Here is a 21,058-nt window from a genome sequence, read left to right on the forward strand (position 1 = left end):
ACTGCTGCTTTTGCCTTAGATGCATCATCAACTTCCCTTAGGAATCTGATACCTTCAAGTGGTTATGTCTGCTACTTGCTGGTTTTAACTCTGTTGGTCTGTCTGATAATTTCTGTAAGGATTCTACCACCGCTGGGAATCTAGTCAAAATTTGCTCAAGGTGTAAAGAGTTGCTTTGCACTCCTTAGCAGATGGGTTTTCCTCTTTGCCATAGATTTTAAAGTTATTTGGGATATGCAAGAGGTCAGCAACAGCACACATAAGGAAAGACAAATTTTTCTCTGGTCCAGAGTTCTCCAGGAGAAAGTGGTTACTCCCAGTGCCTGATCCCACTGTATCCATTGTCCCTGGCAAGCAGATCTTACTACTTTTACATGATGATCTTTCTCTATTGAATCATAGATCCTCTTCACCATGATCTCTCTCTCTCTCTCTCTCTCTCTCTCTCTCTCTCTCTCTTACCCCCTGAGATTGGTATTTTTTCGACCCCTTGATGCTGTAGTTGAAAAGTCCTAGCCATCTTTGACAGCCTACTCCAACAATCTCCTGGTGCCTCTAGTACGTTTCATCTCCCTTCATAGCTTCCTGCGGTTTCCACTTCTTTTCCTATCACCTATTCTAGTTTTGGCATGTCCAACTTTCATCCTCAAATGATAGCAATATACTGACTGTTCTTACTTTAGTGACTCTGAAATTTTCTACTACTTATGGAATTGTTGAGGGAAGATCAGAAGTTGACGCGTGGAAAATTGTTGGACTGTCCCACTACCTTCACACTAATATATTACCCAATCTCTCCATTGCCTCCACCTTAGTCACGGTGGAATCATAAAGCTTTCGGGTATGATGCCATATGGGAAACACCACACCTTAAACTTCCAAGTAAGTGGATTTTGTTCACAGCCCATTCAGTTTTAAATTAATCCTCCAATTAAACTGAAAATTATTTCATTTTCTCCTCGTCGATTTACTGCGATTCTGTTAAAACTCACAAAAATAAAAACTTAATGGAATTAAAAGTTAGAGTACAAGGGACATAACTCAGCCGTTAATAAGTAGTCTCCCTTGTCTGCCAGCGTTCCAATTTGAAAGAGCAGTAAATTCAACAGAGGCAAAAAATATTGCAGCTGTTGTATATATTGAACAACATTTACCAGAGAATTTCTCCTCCTTGATGGATAACTATAAGAGGTAAATATTAAAAAAATCTGATGGTTTCTTTTAAGGAATAATAAACTCTAACGAATACTTACACTGAATTAACTCTGCTAGAATTATCCAAAGACTATTAGTTGTTGTTGATTAACCCTGAAAGTCATTTCACCGTTATTGTCTAACACTAAGCTTTGACCACCCCCAAGGATCTTGGCTGTTATTTCTAGTAAATCAAGTGACCACATAGAAGTTCCTTCATTAGCGCGTGAGCCAGTAATGGATCGCTGTGGTGGTGGTTGTGATGATGATGATGATAATGCTGGCGTTGTATGAGGTTTACCTCTAATAATCCATCAGAAATTTATGCTATCTATATATATATTATTAAAATATATATATTAACATTTTCTTTCATATTGTTTCAGGCTTTATAAAATCGTCTTTTTTTTTCCTTAAGTCATCCAAGTATCGAATTACTCAAAGAATTTTTCTAACATAAGCAAAAGGCTTAAATTTAGGAGGAAAGGGATCAGTTGATTTATTCATCCCTAGTACTTAAATAGTTGTTTATCGAATACCGAAGGAAGAAAGGCGAAGTTAACCTCAGTAGAATTTGAACTCAGAACGTAAAGCTCAGTAGTTCAATATTGTGAAGTGTAGTGTTCAACGCTCCAACGACACTAACGACTTTTCTGATATATATGAAAGTATATTTTAGAATATTTTGATAATAAAAATTGCCTGAAGAATGTATATGAGAAGTCGTATAAAAGTCAGTTGTATTTGATGTCATCCTTGACGCATTTGATCACTCCGGGTCCTATAAGCGAAGCTGGGCCGACCATAAAATTTTAATGCACTAAAAATCTTTGCTTGAATATGCGCTGCTGAAAATGAAGTGCATCTAATATGCCAGTGCATCTTTTATGCCATCAAGTACAACATAAGTCATCATGTAAAAAATCTCAATAGTATTTCAATCAGTTGGAATGCTGTAGCCTTCAGTAAATTTTCATCCCAACAAAAGTCAGGAAAACGTAGAATGAATATACACTGTTCTACTGGGTACAGATCTAAACTAACTCAGCCATTCATACATTATACATTGTACCGCGGGACTGGGACACATTATAGTTATATGTTTTGATAATGGATAGCTTCTACTGAAATATGAAGCAGTGGCAAAGCTGCAGTTTGCTCTCTGATTCACATTGCATGCTCTCAACATATTATTGACAGGATCCAACTAATCAAAGGACCACATTGTGCATCAATATCTTTGGCAGAGTTTTACAGCTGGATATCAACTTCTGATCTTTCCTCAACAGCTTTGCAGAATGCACAGGATTGCAACAGCTTTGCAGAATGCACAGGATACCTGTTTTTTTTTTGTTTTTTTTTTATTATTTATGGCACCAACACAAGTGAGGTTGCCTTGCAACTTGCAAAACTTCGGGCCTAAAAGGGCATCTACAATTGAAGAAGATTAGAAGAGGAAACAATAATTCTGAGGTGAACAGAGAGAATGAGAGAATAAAATATGTTGAAAGGAATAGATTTATAGTTGTTAGAGGTTGGTGGTAGTGGAGAGAGTAAGAGACACCATTGGAATAGTGATTAGGTGTGGGGGTGAAGGAATGGAGGAAGTGCTTGTCATCTTGTTTTCTATCCCTGTATTTATACAGTGTCTCAGATTAGATTCTACATTTGTAACACCTGCAAGTAGGGTCTACTTGTCCAAAGCCAGACTTGCTAGTCATATGAAGTTTCATAACAGTACTTTATAATCGAAGAAATTGGATTTTTTCTGTAAAGAAGTGACAATCTATAAGCAGTGTCCTAGATTAGATTTTAAATGAAGAGTTGTGACCTGTGTAAGTGGAGGTGCATGGCTGAGTGGTTAGGGTGTCAGCATCATGATCATAAGATTGTGGTTTCGATTCCTGGACCAGGTGGCGCGATGTGTTCTTGAGCAAAACACTTCATTTCCCCTTGCTCCAGTTCACTCAGCTGGCAAAAATGAGTAATGCTGCAATGGACTGGCATCCCATCCAGCTAGGGAACACGTATGCCATTGAAACCGGGCCCATGAGACTGACTAGGCTTTAAAAAGGGCACATTTATCTATTAGTGGAGGCGCAATGGCCTAGTGGTTAGGGCAGCAGACTCGCGGTTGGAGGATCGTGGTTTCGATTTCCAGACTGGGCGTTGTGAGTGTTTATTGAGCGAAAACATCTAAACTCCATGAGGCTCCGGCAGGAAGTGGTGGCAACCCCTGTTGTACTCTTTCGCCCCAACTTTCTCTCACTTTTTCTTCCTGTTTCTTGAGTAACGCTGCGATGGACTGGCGTCCCATCTAGCTGGGGTGGGGGCACAGACGCCATAGAAACCGGGAAACTGGGCCCATGAGCCTGGCTAGGCTTTGAAAGGGCAAAAAGAAAAGAGACCTGTGTAGGTGTTGAAATTCTCTCTCTTCCTCCTCTCTCTCTCTCTGCCTTTCTTTAACCTCACCATCAGAACACCACCCCTCTGTTAAAATTATATTTTCAACTCTCCTCCTCTATATCATTACTACCTTCAACTAACTTTTTCAACCACATAATATTATGTTCCCTCTACTTCATGTCACAGATGTTTCTATCTCTTTCTTTTTTCTCTCTGTTTTTCTCACTCCCTCTTTTTTCTTTCTCCCTCTTCCTGTCTCACTCTGCTTTATCCTCTTTTTCTCTCTCCTTTTTCTTTCTCCTCTCTTTCCCTTCAACTAATTATGTGAAAGCAATACAATTATATTCCCTCTATCTCGCGTCAGGAACGCTTCTCCCTCCCTCTTTTTCTCTCACTCTTTCTTTCTCCCTCTTTTCTCCTAATCATGTGAAAGTATTATAAATGGGCTAAGTAATGGAATGACAAGCAAAATTATTATAAGATACTCCAGAAGAGAATCACCAAATTAATTCTTCAAGGTGTGCCATCCAGCAGGAGACCTAGGGGAAGACTATGAGCAAGATGGCTGGATGATATCCATAGTCTCATTTGGTCATACTTGGGAACCCAGCAGGAAAGTGTAATGATGGTTGCTTCTGATATGTCTCCATAGAGGAGATAATTGAGGATTCTATCCCCACAACCCTCTCATGAATAGTGGTCAGAAAAATGGCGATAAATTTGTCAAACTGCATCATTTACAGAATAGTAAGATCTTTCATTAATCCTTTAGCATTCAGATTATTCTGTCAGATTTAATGCTTATTTAGTCACGTTGTTTAAAATTAATCACTTATTATCTTGTAGTATTAAAATTTCAATGGTGTGATTGTTTATTTTTAGAATGACATTGTAGAGTAGATGTGAAATGACAAGATCTGGCTGGTTTTGAACACAGAACAGGTAGAATATTTGGGCTGGATATGGCCAGTTTAAATGCTGTGGGTTTAAGCATCAAACTATCTTGAATTTAAAAGTTATTCTTAGTTTGATTCAATGTTCAATTTCTTTTTCTTTGACCTTGTTTTATATTTTGTTAATGTTCTTTTCAAAGTTTTCCTTAGGAATTATGGGTACACGATTCAGTCAAGGTCGGCGGAAACCAGTCCCAAATGAAAAACCTCCATATGTCTCTGAGAATGAACAAACTACATATGTCTCTAAGAAAGAAATCAACTATTTAACAAAGATATTTCAATTTGTCAACAACGACAGAAAGAAGGGTGAATTCTGTGACACAATAGTTGCGTCGAGAAATCAGTACTTCATGGTACATAGTATAATGCTCGCATGCAATAGTTATATTTTCCGCAACATAACTGAGAGATATAGCAATCACAACAAGCGTTTAACTATATATGTGGATTCCATTAAACCACACATATTTGAACTGTTGCTTGAGTACATATATACAGGTAAGACATCTCTGATGTATAGTTATATTCAGATAGTTGTAGGTTTGATGGCTGATGCTAGTTTGTTTGCAGTGTTTTTGTATTCTGATTTTAAAAAAATAAATGTACATGTTTATTCTTCTGAGCAGTTAGAGAAAGGCTTAGTAGAAATAATTGACATTATTGCTAGGAATATGATACAAATAAATTCAAAGTTGGTCTTAATTAGCACATCAATAATAATGCTATTTCCAGTAACAACATATTTAAATGAAGTTGTAAATGATTGGGTCTTATAGGGATCATTTCATATCTTATAATCAGCACTGTTTGATGAGGCATTTAAGATTCATACAGTGACATTATCATTGTTTATGAAAGGTTGCCAATTTGAGTCATTCGATGAAACCTAAGAAATATGGAAGAAATATGCCTCTCGGTCCAGGATTTGAAATCATGATCTTATGATCATAAGTGCAACACAGTCACCTCTAGGTCACAACCCTACATCATTGTCATCATTTATGATGTAAGCTGGTGGTTTAGTGGTTAGTGTGTTGCACTCATAATCACAAGATCGTGATTTTGAATCTCAAATAAAATATTGATTAAATATTTAAGTTGATTAAAATTGATTGTGCTTTTCTCCTAAGATTTGTGACCTCGTGCCAAAATTTGAGATTAATATTTTAGCATACCTTTTTCCCCTCAACTACCACATAAACAAGATTTTATAATTGATTTTCTTAAATTTTGGTTTCAGGTAAACTGGGTTTGAAAAGAACGAATGTTGCCGAAGTTTCCATGGCCGCAATGGATTTGAAAATCCCAACTATCTGTGAACTTTGCACTAATTTCATTCAAGATATGGATTTAGAACAAGCTCTAATAATTATTTTAACCAAAAACATACCGCTTTCAAATCAAGTTTTTCGTATGGCTTTCCAGTTCGTTGAGAATAACTTCAGTAAAGTTTGTGAACATGAACTTTACATGAAAATAGAGATAAATGTTTTGTCAAGACTTTTATCAAGTGACAACTTAAATATACGATGGGAATTGGAGGTGCTTGACAACTTACTAAAATGGACCTATCATAGCTTCAAGAATCGAAAGATTTATTTTACAACTCTTATTAAACACGTTCGCTTCACCCAAATGACCATGCAGGAATTGCGTTATGCTTGCACCATGGCTAAACTGTTCCGAGAATCAAGTGTCTGTGAAATTGTTGTTGCAGAATCTGTTCGGTAACGTTCTCTTGGGTTTTCTTTTAAGACGTGACATCAAATGTTCATTTTGCCACAAACACACATACACACACACATGAGAAACAAATGCATCTGTACGTGTGTGAGGGAAATTATATATCATGTGAATTAATTAACTTTACAAAAGAAAATAATTCTTACCTTAATCAAAAACAGTCTTAGGGTACTAATCCTAAAGGAAAGGTTACAGATCCTTCCATTTAGAATTGCAAAATATGCACTACTATATTATTTAGTGTGGAGGCACGTGGCTCAGTGGTTAGGGCATCGGCATCATGATCGTAAGATTGTGGTTTCGATTCCTGGACCGGGCGGCGCGCTGTGTTCTTGAGCAAAACACTTCATTTCACGTTCCTCCAGTCCACTCAGCTGTCATAAATGAGTAACGCTGTGATGGACTGGCGTCCCATCCAGCTGGGAAACACATACACCATTGAAACAGGGAAACTGGGCACATGAGCCTGGCTAGGCTTTAAAAGGGCGCATTTATTTATTTATTATATTATTTAGTACAGATTTTCAACTGTTATAAAATAATGTGTGTGTGTATGAGAGAGAGAGAGAGAGTGCAGGATGCTAACACCAAACTTAAAAAGATTTATGACCATTTGCTTAACTAGCTATTCAATACAGTTAAGTGACATAAGGTATGATATGACAAAAGTAGAATTGAATGTCCTGTTTAAACTGAACAAAAAAACCTTATGCAGCACATTAAGTTTTAAGATTTTTTGAAAAGAATTGGTGAATGTGGAAACCAGTTGACCATGTCATTCCTCTTGATGAATTAGTGGTGCCTTTTGTATTAATGTTGTTGTTCAACTTATTTTTGTATCAGACAAAGATATCAGTTACTCAGGGGAGACATAAACCACACAAGTGAAAACCCCAGAAATTGTTTTAAAACAGCTGAAGAAAATTCTACCACAGTAAGGATTCATTAAAAATAATTATTTTCTTTGTTAATTAATGGTTCTAATTTTGTTGCTAGGCTGAAAATATTTAGGAGAGAGAGTTTTCATTCATTTCAATTCCAGTATCGGTAAAGACCCATTTCAGTCATGACTGGCCATGAGATTGCACCTAGAAAGTTCCCCTCCAAGGCACAAGTTCAGGCAAGGTTGTTTGTGGAAGACCAGCAATCGCCCATGCATACTAGTCTCCCCTCTCCATGCCACTGATGTTATCCAAGGGAAAGGCAAAGGCTTGATACAGCTTGGTAGCAGTGATGTCACAACATATTTCTACAGCTGAGTGAACTGGAGCCACACAAAATAAAGTGTCTTGCTCATGAACACAACACACACCCTAGCCAGGAATTGAACTCACTACCTCATGATTATGAGTCTGACACTCTAACCACTGAGCCATGCACCTTCAGTATTGGTACTTATTTTACAAAGCTCAGAAGGATGAATAGTAAAGTCTACCTCAGCAGGATTTGAGGCAGTTTGTTCATTTAAAAAGCAACCCAGTGCATTCACCTTGTGAAAGCAGACATTGGAGCTCAACAGAGCTTTCTGGCTCATTGGTTCCTAGTAAGCTATGCAACTTCTGCCAGCATAGAAAACAAAAACAGAAATTAAATGATGATGAAGATGTGTACCTCTCTGTAGATTCTGCCAATGCTAACAGAATTATTTCTACTGGAGAATTGAAAAATAGTAGACACAGCTCTAGGATTACTTACCATCTCATCATTCTGTATTCTCAAGAATTTACTTATAATCTTTTTTTTGAATTGACTCAAGGAAGGATTTAAATTCAGATGTAAAGGAATGTAATTAAATACAAGTAATTTAATCAGACACTGTGATTGTTTGTGCCACTTACCATCAAAGAAATGTGGCTTTGCTAATCAATGATGGTGTGATTAAAAAAAATTAATTAATTAGCCTAGATATTGGTGTATGACGGAAAGAAGGAAAATCTAAACATTTCTTTGAAGTCACAACCAAATGCTAGGAAATGAGTGACAACTGTTTTTAATGCTTTCTATAGATTTGTAATGAAATTTGAATTCTTTGGATACAAACTGAAGTACTATTGAGAGCCTTTCTCTCGATTTTTAATCCAGTTGCTAATTGTATAGGTAACTTGTTGAGAAACTTGCTTTGTTTGTAACATTTCAATGTCATTCAGTTTTGTTCTTCAGAACATTAATTCTTTAAAAGTTCTTCCCATCTATGTTTTGCCTTCAGACATTTCAAACTGAGACATTTCACAGTCTCAGAGAGCTTGTGATTGTCATAGGCACATCCCCTTCTTTTAGCTAAATCATTATTCAAAAATGAGCTATTAAGTATTTTAGTTACAGATAAAAAAGTTTATGTAATGTAAATGAGGTGCATAGTTTTGCTTCTGAAAGGAAACCTCATGAGAAGACACACCTTAAGCTGACTAACACCTACATAATCACCTCCCCATTTTACTTTTCTACAACATAGAAACAAATTATCTATTTACACTAAAATTGGAATATATTTAACTAATCTAATTTGTACATCCAGTTTAAAACATTGTTTTGATTCTAGAATTTTTTGATTTTTCAGGGTGCCAATAATTGTCTGACATCCAGTGTTTTGGAAGGCAATATTCAATCCAAACAAAATATAACGCAAATATGTGGTGGAGAATCATGTGTGAACAATGCCAAATCAGATCTTGTCCCAAAGTTAAACTCTGAAGAAATTTGTAATTATAATCGAAACTGTCATTTTTCACCAAATGTTTTTAATGATATTCAGTCTTTTATGGGAAATTCTATGAATGCCAGATCTTGTGAGAATATTTCTTCAGTTCAGCTTAACAAGAGAGATGAGAAGTTGCAAACGCAAAGTAAAACAGAAAGCAGTTTAAACAAATCATCATTCAATCAATTTAAAGAGATTTTGGATGGATCTAATCAGTTAGTCAAATCTACAACAGAATTTAAGTCTGACCTAACAAAACAGAAAGCAGTAACTCATGACAACACTGCTCAAATAAATGGAGTGCCAGTTTTGATTGAAAAATCAGCATCTGTTTTACTTAGCAAAAGAAGCAATGCAATAGATTTATCAAGTGGTATCTACAATCTGTTTGATTATACTACAGAGATAAATCCACTTTGTGGAAAATTGTTTTCATTAGATAATTCTAGTAAAATTAAAACAATCTGTGGGCAAACAAAGAACTTGAGAATTAAACGACAATCTAAAATGCGTTTGTTCATTAAATCTAACAGATTAAAAGTAAACAATAAAATATCTAAAATCCTTCATAAGAGAACTCCAGGTGTTTCTTGTATGTTTGTTAGGCGAAAGAAACCAACAATTATCAAAGATTCTTATCTAACACTAAAACCTAAAACAGTTTTAGGAGATGTTGAAAATGGTTCCATAAACAACAAGAAACATTTTCCCTCAGCTTCACATATTTTCAGTAAAAACAAAATGTTTACTTGTTATAATAATGATACAACTACTGTAAGAAGGTATGGTAGGGTAAAATATATTGAAGGTGGATTTTCTAACTGTGTAATTTCAAACAGTGAAGCTAGTTCAGGAACAGAGTTAGAAAATGATGAGAATTCTAATAATGAACATAGTACTCCCCTTGACGAAACTGGGGTCAAATTAGATCATATTCCTCAGCCAGAAGAGCAAGCACATGACAGAGTAACATTTCAGAATGATATTGAAGACGAAAATATTGAAGTCACACCGGTTATCCATGGAGCAGTAATCCGCTTAACAAAAACAGATTTAAGTTCAGATGATGAAAAGAAAACTCTTCCAGATTTCCATAAAAGAATTACTTATGGAACTAATATATCGATAAGGACTGCAGAACCTTTGTATTCAGGAACAAATGTTACTTCTGCCTATATTTGGGAAAACAGCTCTATATCAAGGCCAGTCATTATGATGAAAAATACTGACTTTAATTATAACTTACCCAATGTTTGTTCAGTTCTTTCAACAACAGACAATATAAGTACCACTCTACCTGATCTCACGACATTCCTTACTCAGAGACGCAATTCTGTTGATGTATGCACTGACTTATTAAGATTTGCGCGTAAGAGAGCAATGCCAAAAAAATGTTTTTCTGATGAAGTATTAAGTGTTTGGGAGACAGAACTGAAAAGGGGTATTTCTGAAGCTGCTGAAAAATATAAACATAATGTTCTATTTAATAAGAAAAATCAAAAAGTTAGAATGGTGTCTCGGATTGTTGAGGTAGATAGCCACTCCTCCGAAGCACCAGTTACAAAGAATGACAAAAATAATTCACAGAATACCAAAAGTGAGGAACTAAAACCTAATTCTTCAAAGAAATCAAATTTGGTTCTTCATTTTAGCACAGAATGTTGTTTAGACAATGTGTCAGATGTTGATTACAATAGAGAAAATAAAATAGGAACTAATGATAAAGATAACCAGACAAATGGAGACAATTATGATTCTGCAAAGGAAGAAACAGCATCACTAGATATTCTAAGCATCCAAGCTGTTCCTGCATGCTCTTGCGCATCTATGCCATCGTTGGTAAGACCCCATTATCATTATTACCCTAAATTTCTTATTATCGCAATCATCTAAGACAAAATGCACTGAGCAACCATCATTGCTTTTAGGGAATAAATGAGAAATTTTTAACCCTGATAACACTCCCTAGAATATGCATCTAGTATGAAGACACAGATCTCACTGTGTGGTTGAGAAATGTGCTTTATGTTCATGGGTTCAATCCCACTGTGTGGAACCTTGGGCAAGTGTCTTCTACTATAGCCCCGGGCTGACCAAAGCCTTGTGAGTAGATTTGGTAGATGCAAATTAAAAGAAACCCATTGTATATGTGTGTGTGTGCGCCCTTGTCTAGACATCACATGATGGTTGTAAATGAGCATCATTGTCATACAAGCAAGGTTGCTCATTACCAGTCTTCCATGAAAAACATGTCTGGCCATGAGAAAATATTACTTTGCTCAGAAATAGAGAAAAAGGTGAGAATAGGTGACAGAAAGGGCATCCAGCCATAGAAAACCTTCCTCAACATATTCCATCTGACCCATTCACGCATGGAAATGTGAGCATTAAATGATGATGAAGCTTTCTTGCTCAACCTTCTATATATTTCTAACCCTCCTATACATGTATTATTTCTTGCCAACCATACAATATACTGCCGACTCTATTAAACCTTGCTGTCTATATTCTACACTACAGTCACTACATGTGCTGTCATTGATTTCTTGCTATTCTTTTCCCACCAACTCTGCTGGTCTCAAGTATCACCTCAGCCACTTTGATATTAACCCTTTTCTGATAATTTCTAATCTCATATACTCCCACCACTACCACCTACATAGATAACACAATAACACAACCCAGTCTTTCTGTACAGGTTTTCAATATGATTTAGTTTCACATATGTAGACCAGATGTCCTTGTGCTTCTCTTTCTTTTATCAAAAGATTTTTCACTGTGTACTTCGATGATCATCTCGCTGTCTGAAGAGCTTAATGACATCAAAATGACTGAAACATGTTTCTCAGAGATAACTTGTTTTGTGAACAAGACCAAATCCCAACAGCTGCTACCTTGCTTTATCTGTCTGTCTACTTCTCTTTCTCTCTCTCTCTCTCTGTATGTCATCTCTGTCTGTCCATTTGTCTGCTTCTATTTGTGTTGTTTGTCCATTCTGATCTGGGGCTAATTAACCAATCCAGCATCTATGTACACAGATACCTATATAAATTAACACCTATGTACAATAATATACTTTTTAACTATCTTTTGCCTTCTCATCTACCAGTATAAAGTCACCTCTCCTAGGTTTATAGTCTTACAAATTGCATGATAGCCACACAAGTGCTTGGTGGCTTGAAAAAAGTATACACACTGTAAAGTGGTTGGTGTTGCAAAGAGCATCCTGTTATAGAAACCATATCAAAGCAGATACTAGATCTTGATGCAGTCCTTGGGTCCATTGAATCATGTCAAACCCATGTCAGCATGAAACATAGATGCTAAATGATGATGATGATTCATACTTATGTACACAAGCATATTTTGGATCTCTATGCAGTTGATAGATCTGTAAGAAAAACCATTAACTTTTCCTCAAACCACACTCTATTATCTTAAAGAATAAGGACACATTTCTGTAATCTTGGCACAGAGATGTTATGTCTTAAAGAATAAGACATAATGATAACTTGAATTTCTACAGCCTCTGAACCACATTACCTTCTCCATATTTGACCCTTCTTTTTTGCTACTACAACTCAGCTTGCGAAGACTTATTGGGGCAAGCGAAAGCGAAATCGGGATAGCACCTGTGCCCAGCGTCGCCTTTCTAGCACTTGTGCCCGTGACATGTGTAAGGATTTTTGAGCGAGATCATTGCCAGTGCCCCTGGACTGGCTCTTGTGCGGGTGGCACATAAAATACACCATTTTGAGCGTGGCCGTTGCCAGTACCGCCTGACTGGCCTTCGTGTGGGTGACACGTAAAAGCACCCACTACACTCTCTGAGTGGTTGGTGTTAGGAAGGGCATCCAGCTGTAGAAACTCTGCCAAATCAGATTGGAGCCTGGTGTTGCCATCCGGTTTCACCAGTCCTAAGTCAAATCGTCCAACCCATGCTAGCATGGAGAGCGGACGTTAAACGAACGATGATGAATGGCCTATGTTCCTATCAACTAGGTTGTTACAAAACAACTACATTCAGAAGCACCCAACGTTTCTCTTTTTCTTGTCCCCTTTATTGTATTATAATGCTTGGATCATAATGCTCATATAATAATGGATCATTATTGTATCATAATGCTTGGATCCTTTACTAACCACTGTGCTCAATAAACATTTCTTCTCTTGAAAATCAACTCTCTGGAATCCTGTTCTTGTCCATGTTTTGCATGCCTATGTCAACTTACAGATGTTCAGGCTGAACATAAACTGGAACTACATCTTCAACCTGACTGTGCCATAAAACATGCATGCACACTAGGTGGTATCAAAAGGTTCCCGAGTTAGTTATGCTTAATAAAAAATAACTAATTTACCTTAGTTTTAACATAATCTCCTTTGAAATAATCACCTTGTGCAGTAATCCACCCATCCCTGCATTCCTGTCACTTTTGGAATCCAGTCTGGAACTCATTTTCTGTAAGTGAGTTGAGGACCTTCTGTGATTCGCTCTGGATCTTGACAATAGTGTTAAAATGGTGACCTTTGAGCTGCATTTTTGTCTTGGGGAAGAGATGGAAGTCTGTAGGTGCTAAATCTGGTGAATAGGCCGGGTGTGGAAGTAATACCATGTTGTTTTTGGTGAAAAACTCACAAGTGAGGAGAGCTTAGTGAACAATCCGATTCTTTGCACTCCATAGATCCAGTTGCTTTCACTGAATGTCCTCCCTCAAATGCTTCAAAACACCACAGCAGAACTCTTGATTGATAGTCTAGCCCTATGGGTCAAATTCTCGATGCACAATACCACAATTCCAAGGATGACACTCATGGCAGGTCTTCCAGATTGCTCATCATCAATGCCACTCAAAGCATTGTGTATGATTCATTGTCTCTTCACTGTAAGCTTGCCAAAACATGCTCAATGTCTCTGTAGCAGACTTCCAAAGTTTAATGTAAGATTTAACGTTGGCTCATTGTTCCTGTCCATGACAGAATCGCAGGCCACAGCATACACATCATCACAAAAACACAAATTTCACAACTTGTGAAGTAAACACAGTGATGTCACTTGGCACACTGCCTCATGAAGGCTCCTGCTAGCTCCCACTGTGCATGGGACCATGTGCTACATTCTGCTGGCACACTACAGGTGTTATCAAAAAGTCTAGGAACTTTTTGATATCACCTCATATACATGTATATGCCTACCATGTAGTTACACATTCTGGAATACATAAGCACACACTCACTTATGGATATACTTATTACACACCATCATCATTATCATCGTTTAACATCCGCTTTCCATGCTAGCATGGGTTGGACGATTTGACTGAGGAAAGGTGAAACCAGATGGCTACACCAAGCTCCAATCTGATTTGGCAGAGTTTCTACAGCTAGATGCCCTTCCTAACGCCAACCACTCAGGGAGTGTAGTGGGTGCTTTTATGTGTCACCCACATGAAGGCCAGTCAGGCGGTACTGGCAACGGCCACGCTCATATATATACAAAGTACATACAGACAAATACTTGTACTTACACACAAGTACTTGTGCACACAGATACACACATATGCAAACATGTGTGTACATATGAGTATGTGTGTTCATGACACCTTGGGCAAGTGTCTTCTACTGTATGCCTGGGCTAACCAAAGCCTTGCGAGTGGATTTGGTTGACAGAAATTGAAAGAATTGTGTGTGTGTTTCCTTGTTTCTGTATCCTCCATCAGCACTTGACAATCAGTGTTGGTGTTCCAGTAACACAGTGGTTTGGCAAAAGAGACTGATTAAAAAGAATATCAGGCTTAAAAAAAGTAATGGGATTGATTCCTTCAACTAAAATTCTTTAAAGTTGTGTCCTAGCATGGCTGCAGTTTAATGAGTGAAACAAGTTAAAATATATACATATCTATATATATGTGTGTGTGTACCGTAAAAAATTTAGATTCAGGTGAATATGGTACTTAAGTTTAGGCACCAGAATTAAGTATGGTATTATCCATACAGTTTCAAAATAAGGTGATTAAGGTCAAAATAAGCAACAAGGATATCCAAAGTTAATGCAGTACAATCGTTTCATGCGACTCCATTTAATTAAGCAATGTGAACATTACATCAAATATAAAATGCAGAGCAATCCTCAGCTGCACAAAGATATAGAAATTTAATGAAATTACATTTAAACAGAAGGACATATTTTTATAACTACATCTAAACTCTCCAAGTAGAAAGGAAGAATACAAAAAAACATTTTGACTTAGCCAGACCATACAGGCTAGTATGAATATACTTATTACACACCATATACATATATACAAAGTACATGGAGAGTTTAGATGTAGTTATAAAAATGTCCTTCTGTATAAATGTAATTTCATTAAATTTCTATATCTTTGTGCAGCTGAGGATTGCTCTGCATTTTATATTTGATGTAATGTTCACATTGCTTAATTAAATGGAGTCGCATGTGAAACGATCATACTGCATTAACTTTGGATATCCTTGTTGCTTATTTTGACTATATGTGTGTGTATGTATGTATTTCATTTTAGGATTGGAATGACTACCCAGAGGAAGCACTTTATGGCTACATACATGAGGAACCTATTTCAACATCTGCATTTAACAGAGAGCCTAGAAAACCTCAAGAGATCTTTACAAAAGATGAAAGGGTAGGTTTATAATTTGATATATTGTTTCTGTAAAGGCTGTTATTAAGTTATTAGAATATATATTATTTATGTGATTGTTATAACTATTGCTACTGCTATTGTTCTTTTTGTTTAGAGACTGGTCAGTTGTGATTAAAAAGACCAGTGACCAAATACGTTCCAACTGCCTTTTTATTTTGTTTTTCAGAGAAAATGTTATCTGGGGTCACATTACCATGGAGTAGGGAGGGGTTCTTTTATGATAGTAGAGTGTGTTTAGAGGGATGACGATGATGATATGCTCTCCATTTTAGGATACTCTTAAATGTGTAGTGATAGCTAGTGACATCAAAACATGTAATGAATGCAAAGATATTGAACCTACTTCAGAATCTTCTCCACCTAGAAAAACTACTGAGACCCAGAATATCAATATAGATCTGGCTGAACAAGAAAAAGTAAGTTTATATTCTGATATAATTTATGTCCTTAATTTGTTTATTATGTTATTGAGACTTTTATTCTTTTATTTGTTTCATTCTGCTTTGGTTATATTGACTTCAATACTTATTTTACCAATTTCTGTATGTCAAATTACTGTTATAAGACATATGCATACATGTACACATATGCACACACACACACACACACACACACACACACACACACACACATTGTCAGTGTAAATATATTTGCATTTCATGTATAATTCATATAAATGCATTTCTTTTAAGGATACTGTTTACTATGTAGCAGTTGGTAGCAACATGGAAAAATGTAGCATATGTAAAAATATTAAAGCTGCTTCATCATCTGCTTCATCCAAAGAGATCAGTGAACCCCAGGAAGCGTGACAACCTGGAGAGATCACCATAGACCTTGCTGAAAATAATTACTTTTGGTTTTGTTTAGAAGAGAGATATTAACTTAGCTAAGTCTAGTCAGCATAATACCTGATTTCTTCATAAATTCTAAACCTAACCCTGAGTGCTTGATACTATTCTAAATTTACATACTGAATGAGCAGGTACTATTAGACAAATAGAGGATGCAAAGGAAAATTAGACATAATATACCAGAAAAATCACACATCTTTGGAATCAAATGTGTAAATATAAATTTAGTGACTAATATCCCCACAGAGGATTACAATTCCAGAGCCTAAATCAGTGAGGGACCTGGGTATCGACATGAGTGATGATACCTCTTTCCAAGTGCACATTACCAGGATGGCCACAAAGTGCAGACGACTGGCTGGCTGGATCCTGAGAACGTTCAGGACCAGAAAGAAAAAAACCATGATGGTCTTCTGGAGGACATTAGTTCTCAGCCACCTGGATTACTGCTCCCAGCTATAGTCACCTAACAGTGTAAAATTAACAGCAGCCTTGAAGCAATCCAGCGAAGCTTCACAAAGAAGATTGTCTTGTTACAACAGCTCAGCTACTGGGAAAGGCTGAAACAGCTAAGACTACTTCCTGGAGCAAAGGCGGGAGAGGTATGCAGTAATATACATCTGGAAGATCCTGGAAAGAATTGTGCCAAATTTTGGCATTGAAAGCTACACCAATGCCAGAATGGCTCGACACTGCACAGTGCCAAAAAGAGCCCAGCAATGCCATCGTGCTTTAGGACCAGTTACTACAACAGCCTGGGTTTCAGGGGCCCACAGCTTTTTAATATTCTTCCAAAGAGCCTGAGGGACCTACACAAAGTGAATGTGTTTTCAAATCAAAACTGGACCTCTTCCTGTTGAGAGTCCCAGATGAACCTACCTTGCAGCAAAAGGTGCAAATGAGAGTAGTGACATCAAACTCTCTTATTCACCAATAATAACACCAATAATAACAGCGTAGCAAAACGCATATGTATACTAAACTAGAGATTGGCAGACAGACCCTGTACACACACAGTTGACACCGTTCAGCTATGGCTGTCATCGATCCATGGGAGGCTACTCTACTTTCTCTTGGAATGTGTTATAACTTTACACTACATTTAATTTTGTAACCCACACTAACCCAACCACCAGGACTATCTTTTACTTGTTTCAGTCATTTGACTGTGGCCATGCTGGGGCACCATCTTGCAGGGTTTTAGTTGAATAAATCAACTCCAGAGCGTACATATAGTGTTATTGTATAGAGTGGAAGTTCAACACGAAGTTTTGAACTCATTATCTTGTGGTTAATAATCCATTACCTTAAATTTGAAGCAATTAAGTCTTTAAACACTATTTTACTGGGTTTAGTCTTTCGACTGTCACCATGATGGGGTATCACCTTAAAAAATTTAATTGATCATACTGACCTCGGTACATATTTCAATCTGGCATTTATTTTATAGATCTCTGCTTCATGAACTGCTAACTTTGAGACACAGTGGGACACAATACACAATTTAACAACAAATGTAAACACACACACATATGCACATATTAGGTGCAAGAATGACTGTTTGGTTGAGAAGTTTGCTTCCTAACCACATAGTTCCACGTTCCCTCTGCATAACCCTAGGCCAACCACAGACTTGTGACTGAATTTGGTAGATGGAAACTGCAGCATTGTTCATCAGTAAAATGATCAAAAAACATCTTTATAAAGAAGAGTTGTTTGCTTTATACTCCTCGTGTGCTGATTCTGCCTATAAGAAAGGAACAAATAATACAATGTAGCTGTAGGTCATAACACATGGGCAAGGCTGGGGTGCATTGCTAGTGTACATACATACATACACACACACACACACACACACACACATATATATATATATATATATATATATATATATATATATATATATATATATATGTGTGTGTGTGTGTGTGTATATTTATATATATTTATATATGTATGCACACCTCCAGCATAAACTCATTTGTATCTCAAGTGTAATTTATATAAATGCATTTCTTTTTAGGATTCTGCTAACTATGTAGTGGTTGGTAGTAACATGGAAGAATATAACGTAAGTAAAAATAGTAAAGATGCTTCAACATCTGCTTCGCCCAAACTGATCAATCAAGCCCAAAAGACCAGGCAACCTGAAGAGATCAACATAGACCTTGCTAAACAAGAACAGGTAAGTTTATATTACATATTTTATCAAACTCTGGCCACAATAACACAGTTATCAAGTTAAATATTTATATATATATCAAATCCATTTTCATATATTATTTTGGTACCAACTTTGGTGACTACTGTGCTATTCATGTGTGGAATTTGCAGTGTAAATTCTTGTTTTGGAGGTATATAGAGCCCTGTTTCACTGTTAGTAGGACCAAGAAAGAAATATTCCAACAAGCAAGAGAAGTATCATTTAATAAAGTAAACATGATTTACATGTGTTCTACTGTAAGTTTCATGCTTGGGTACTAGAATAATCAGATGGGTTAGCATGACATGTACCAGTAATTCTTTTGTATTTTTATTTTCTTTTTTTGTGAGCCTGAACATTCGCGGAATAGTGATAGTACATTGCATACTATACAAACTCGTCTAATTACTGTACTGAGCATGAAACTTATAGTAGCTCACATGCAAGTCCTGTGTCTATTGAATTTAATGATATATATATATGTATGTGTGTGTGTGTGTGTGTGTGTGTGTGTGTGTGTGTGTGTGTGTGTGTGTGTGTGTTAGCAATGATATCCAGCCTTGTACATGGTGGCAACGAGGCAACATATCTATAAATATATAGGTCTATACTGAGGAGACCCATATACACACATTCATTCAAATATATATCCGTTCATCCATATAAGAGTTAGTTATAAGGGATTATTAATTTGGGCTAGAAACTTTGTTGACTCTCTGTTAATACAAAAACACCAGGCTAACAAAAGGTTTTCAGATTTGTATAGAACTCCAAATCCTAAGACAAGATCTGATGTTGGAATTCATCACCAAATGACTTTGTAAATCCATGGTTGCATTCCCCAGTTAATATCATATTTTTCACAGAGTGATATACAAAAAAAGGCATAAATGATTGGCTTTACATATTTCTTTGTTTGTGCAACTTAGACTTACAACTGTTTCTGATATGCATTATAGGTGTGTTCATAGTTCTGTTTACTCAGTTGGTCAATTGCATATCAGAAACAGCTGTAAGTCTAAGATACACAAATAAAGAACTATGTAAAGCCTATTATTTATGCCTTTTCTCATGTATATGTGTGTGTGTATATACATATATGTATGTGTTTGTGTGTATATATATATACATACACACAGTGGGGAGGTCCAGTATTAAGGCAACCAAAGTTTTGGGCTTTGATAACTTTGTGGAGTTCTGTATTTTTATGTGGATATCCAGGAATGGGAGTTCATTGCAACTGGATTCTGTCGTGAATTAGATAGATGGGTGAAGTGTGTTCGGTATATTGTTAAATATATTCAGATCTTCATTTGATTTGTCCCAGAAGATGAAGCAATCATCAAGGAAGCATTTCCACTTTTTAATGATATATTTCTTATATTCCTGATCAAAAGCTTTTTCTACTTCCTCATAAAGTTTTTCTTCTAAGTATTCCATAACTAAGTTTGCATATGAAGGCACAAACCGCGTCCCTATAGCTGTGCCCTTTAACTGTCGATATGTTTTATTGCCAAATCTAAAGCTATTTTCCTCTAGTACTAGGCATGTGGCCTTAGTGATGAAGTCAGTCTTGAAGCATTCATTTATCCATTCTCTATGTTTCTCTACCCAGTGACTGATTGCTTCTAGGCCTAAATTGTGAGGTATATTAGTATAGAGATTGGTGATATCAAAACTTGTAAGTATAGTACCTTCAGCAACAGTGGAAGGGATGTGTTGGATGAAATCTATGCCATGGATAGAAATCTATGCCATCCTGTACATAACTGTGTATTAAAGGGCACAAAGGTTTTAGGAGTATATCTAAAACTTGACTTAGTTGTGTTGGCGCTTGAGGTCCAGCAACTATTGGTCATAGTTTAAGGTCAGCAGGCCTTAGTATTTTTACGCAATGGTTCTTCTGTTTATTTATGGCACTTTGTATTTCGGAGCTTTTGTGGATTTTGGGTAACCCATAAAAATTGCTCTCTTTGATTACAGAGTTGCATATATAGTATTTCTCCTTGTCTATGAATCAATCTTGGAATTCATTGATTAGTCTTCTGATTTTATTCATTATCGTTTTTTCTGAGTGTCTTGGTTCTTCCTTGTAGTAGGTTTGGTTTGTTAACATTTCCAATATTTTATCTTTATCATAGTCTTTGTCCATGATTACTATCACCCCTCTCTTATCGGCTTCTTTTAGGATGATTGGGTTGTTATTTTTCAGTGTTTGTAAGGCTTCCTTTTCTTCTTCATGAAAGTTTTGTTTGCATCTGTGGGTATTTAGGGGAAATTTTGAAATCATGTCCTCAATTAGGCATAGTGCAAATTATGCA

The 21,058-nt window shown here is 36.5% G+C and overlaps 1 protein-coding gene across 2 annotated transcripts in view; it reads left to right on the forward strand.

The window, feature by feature from the left end:
* Window positions 1–1,046: 1,046 nt before the first annotated feature.
* LOC106876992 (uncharacterized) overlaps window positions 1,047–21,058 on the forward strand; it is a 45,151-nt gene continuing 25,139 nt past the window's right edge. Inside the window, exons 1-8 of one of the 2 annotated variants that reach the window (XM_014925769.3) lie at window positions 1,047–1,191; window positions 4,694–5,054; window positions 5,797–6,283; window positions 7,143–7,233; window positions 8,857–10,836; window positions 15,540–15,659; window positions 15,953–16,096; window positions 18,558–18,719. In XM_014925769.3, coding sequence (XP_014781255.1) covers window positions 4,709–5,054; window positions 5,797–6,283; window positions 7,143–7,233; window positions 8,857–10,836; window positions 15,540–15,659; window positions 15,953–16,096; window positions 18,558–18,719 — 3,330 coding nt within the window. In that variant the 5' untranslated portion in view covers window positions 1,047–1,191; window positions 4,694–4,708. The remainder of the gene's footprint in view (window positions 1,192–4,693; window positions 5,055–5,796; window positions 6,284–7,142; window positions 7,234–8,856; window positions 10,837–15,539; window positions 15,660–15,952; window positions 16,097–18,557; window positions 18,720–21,058) is intronic. The other variant, XM_089360186.1, reaches the window with a different exon arrangement.

This window comes from Octopus bimaculoides, chromosome 11, assembly GCF_046866305.1.
Source record: "Octopus bimaculoides isolate indiv1 chromosome 11, ASM4686630v1, whole genome shotgun sequence".
Taxonomy (NCBI): Eukaryota; Metazoa; Mollusca; class Cephalopoda; order Octopoda; family Octopodidae; genus Octopus; species Octopus bimaculoides.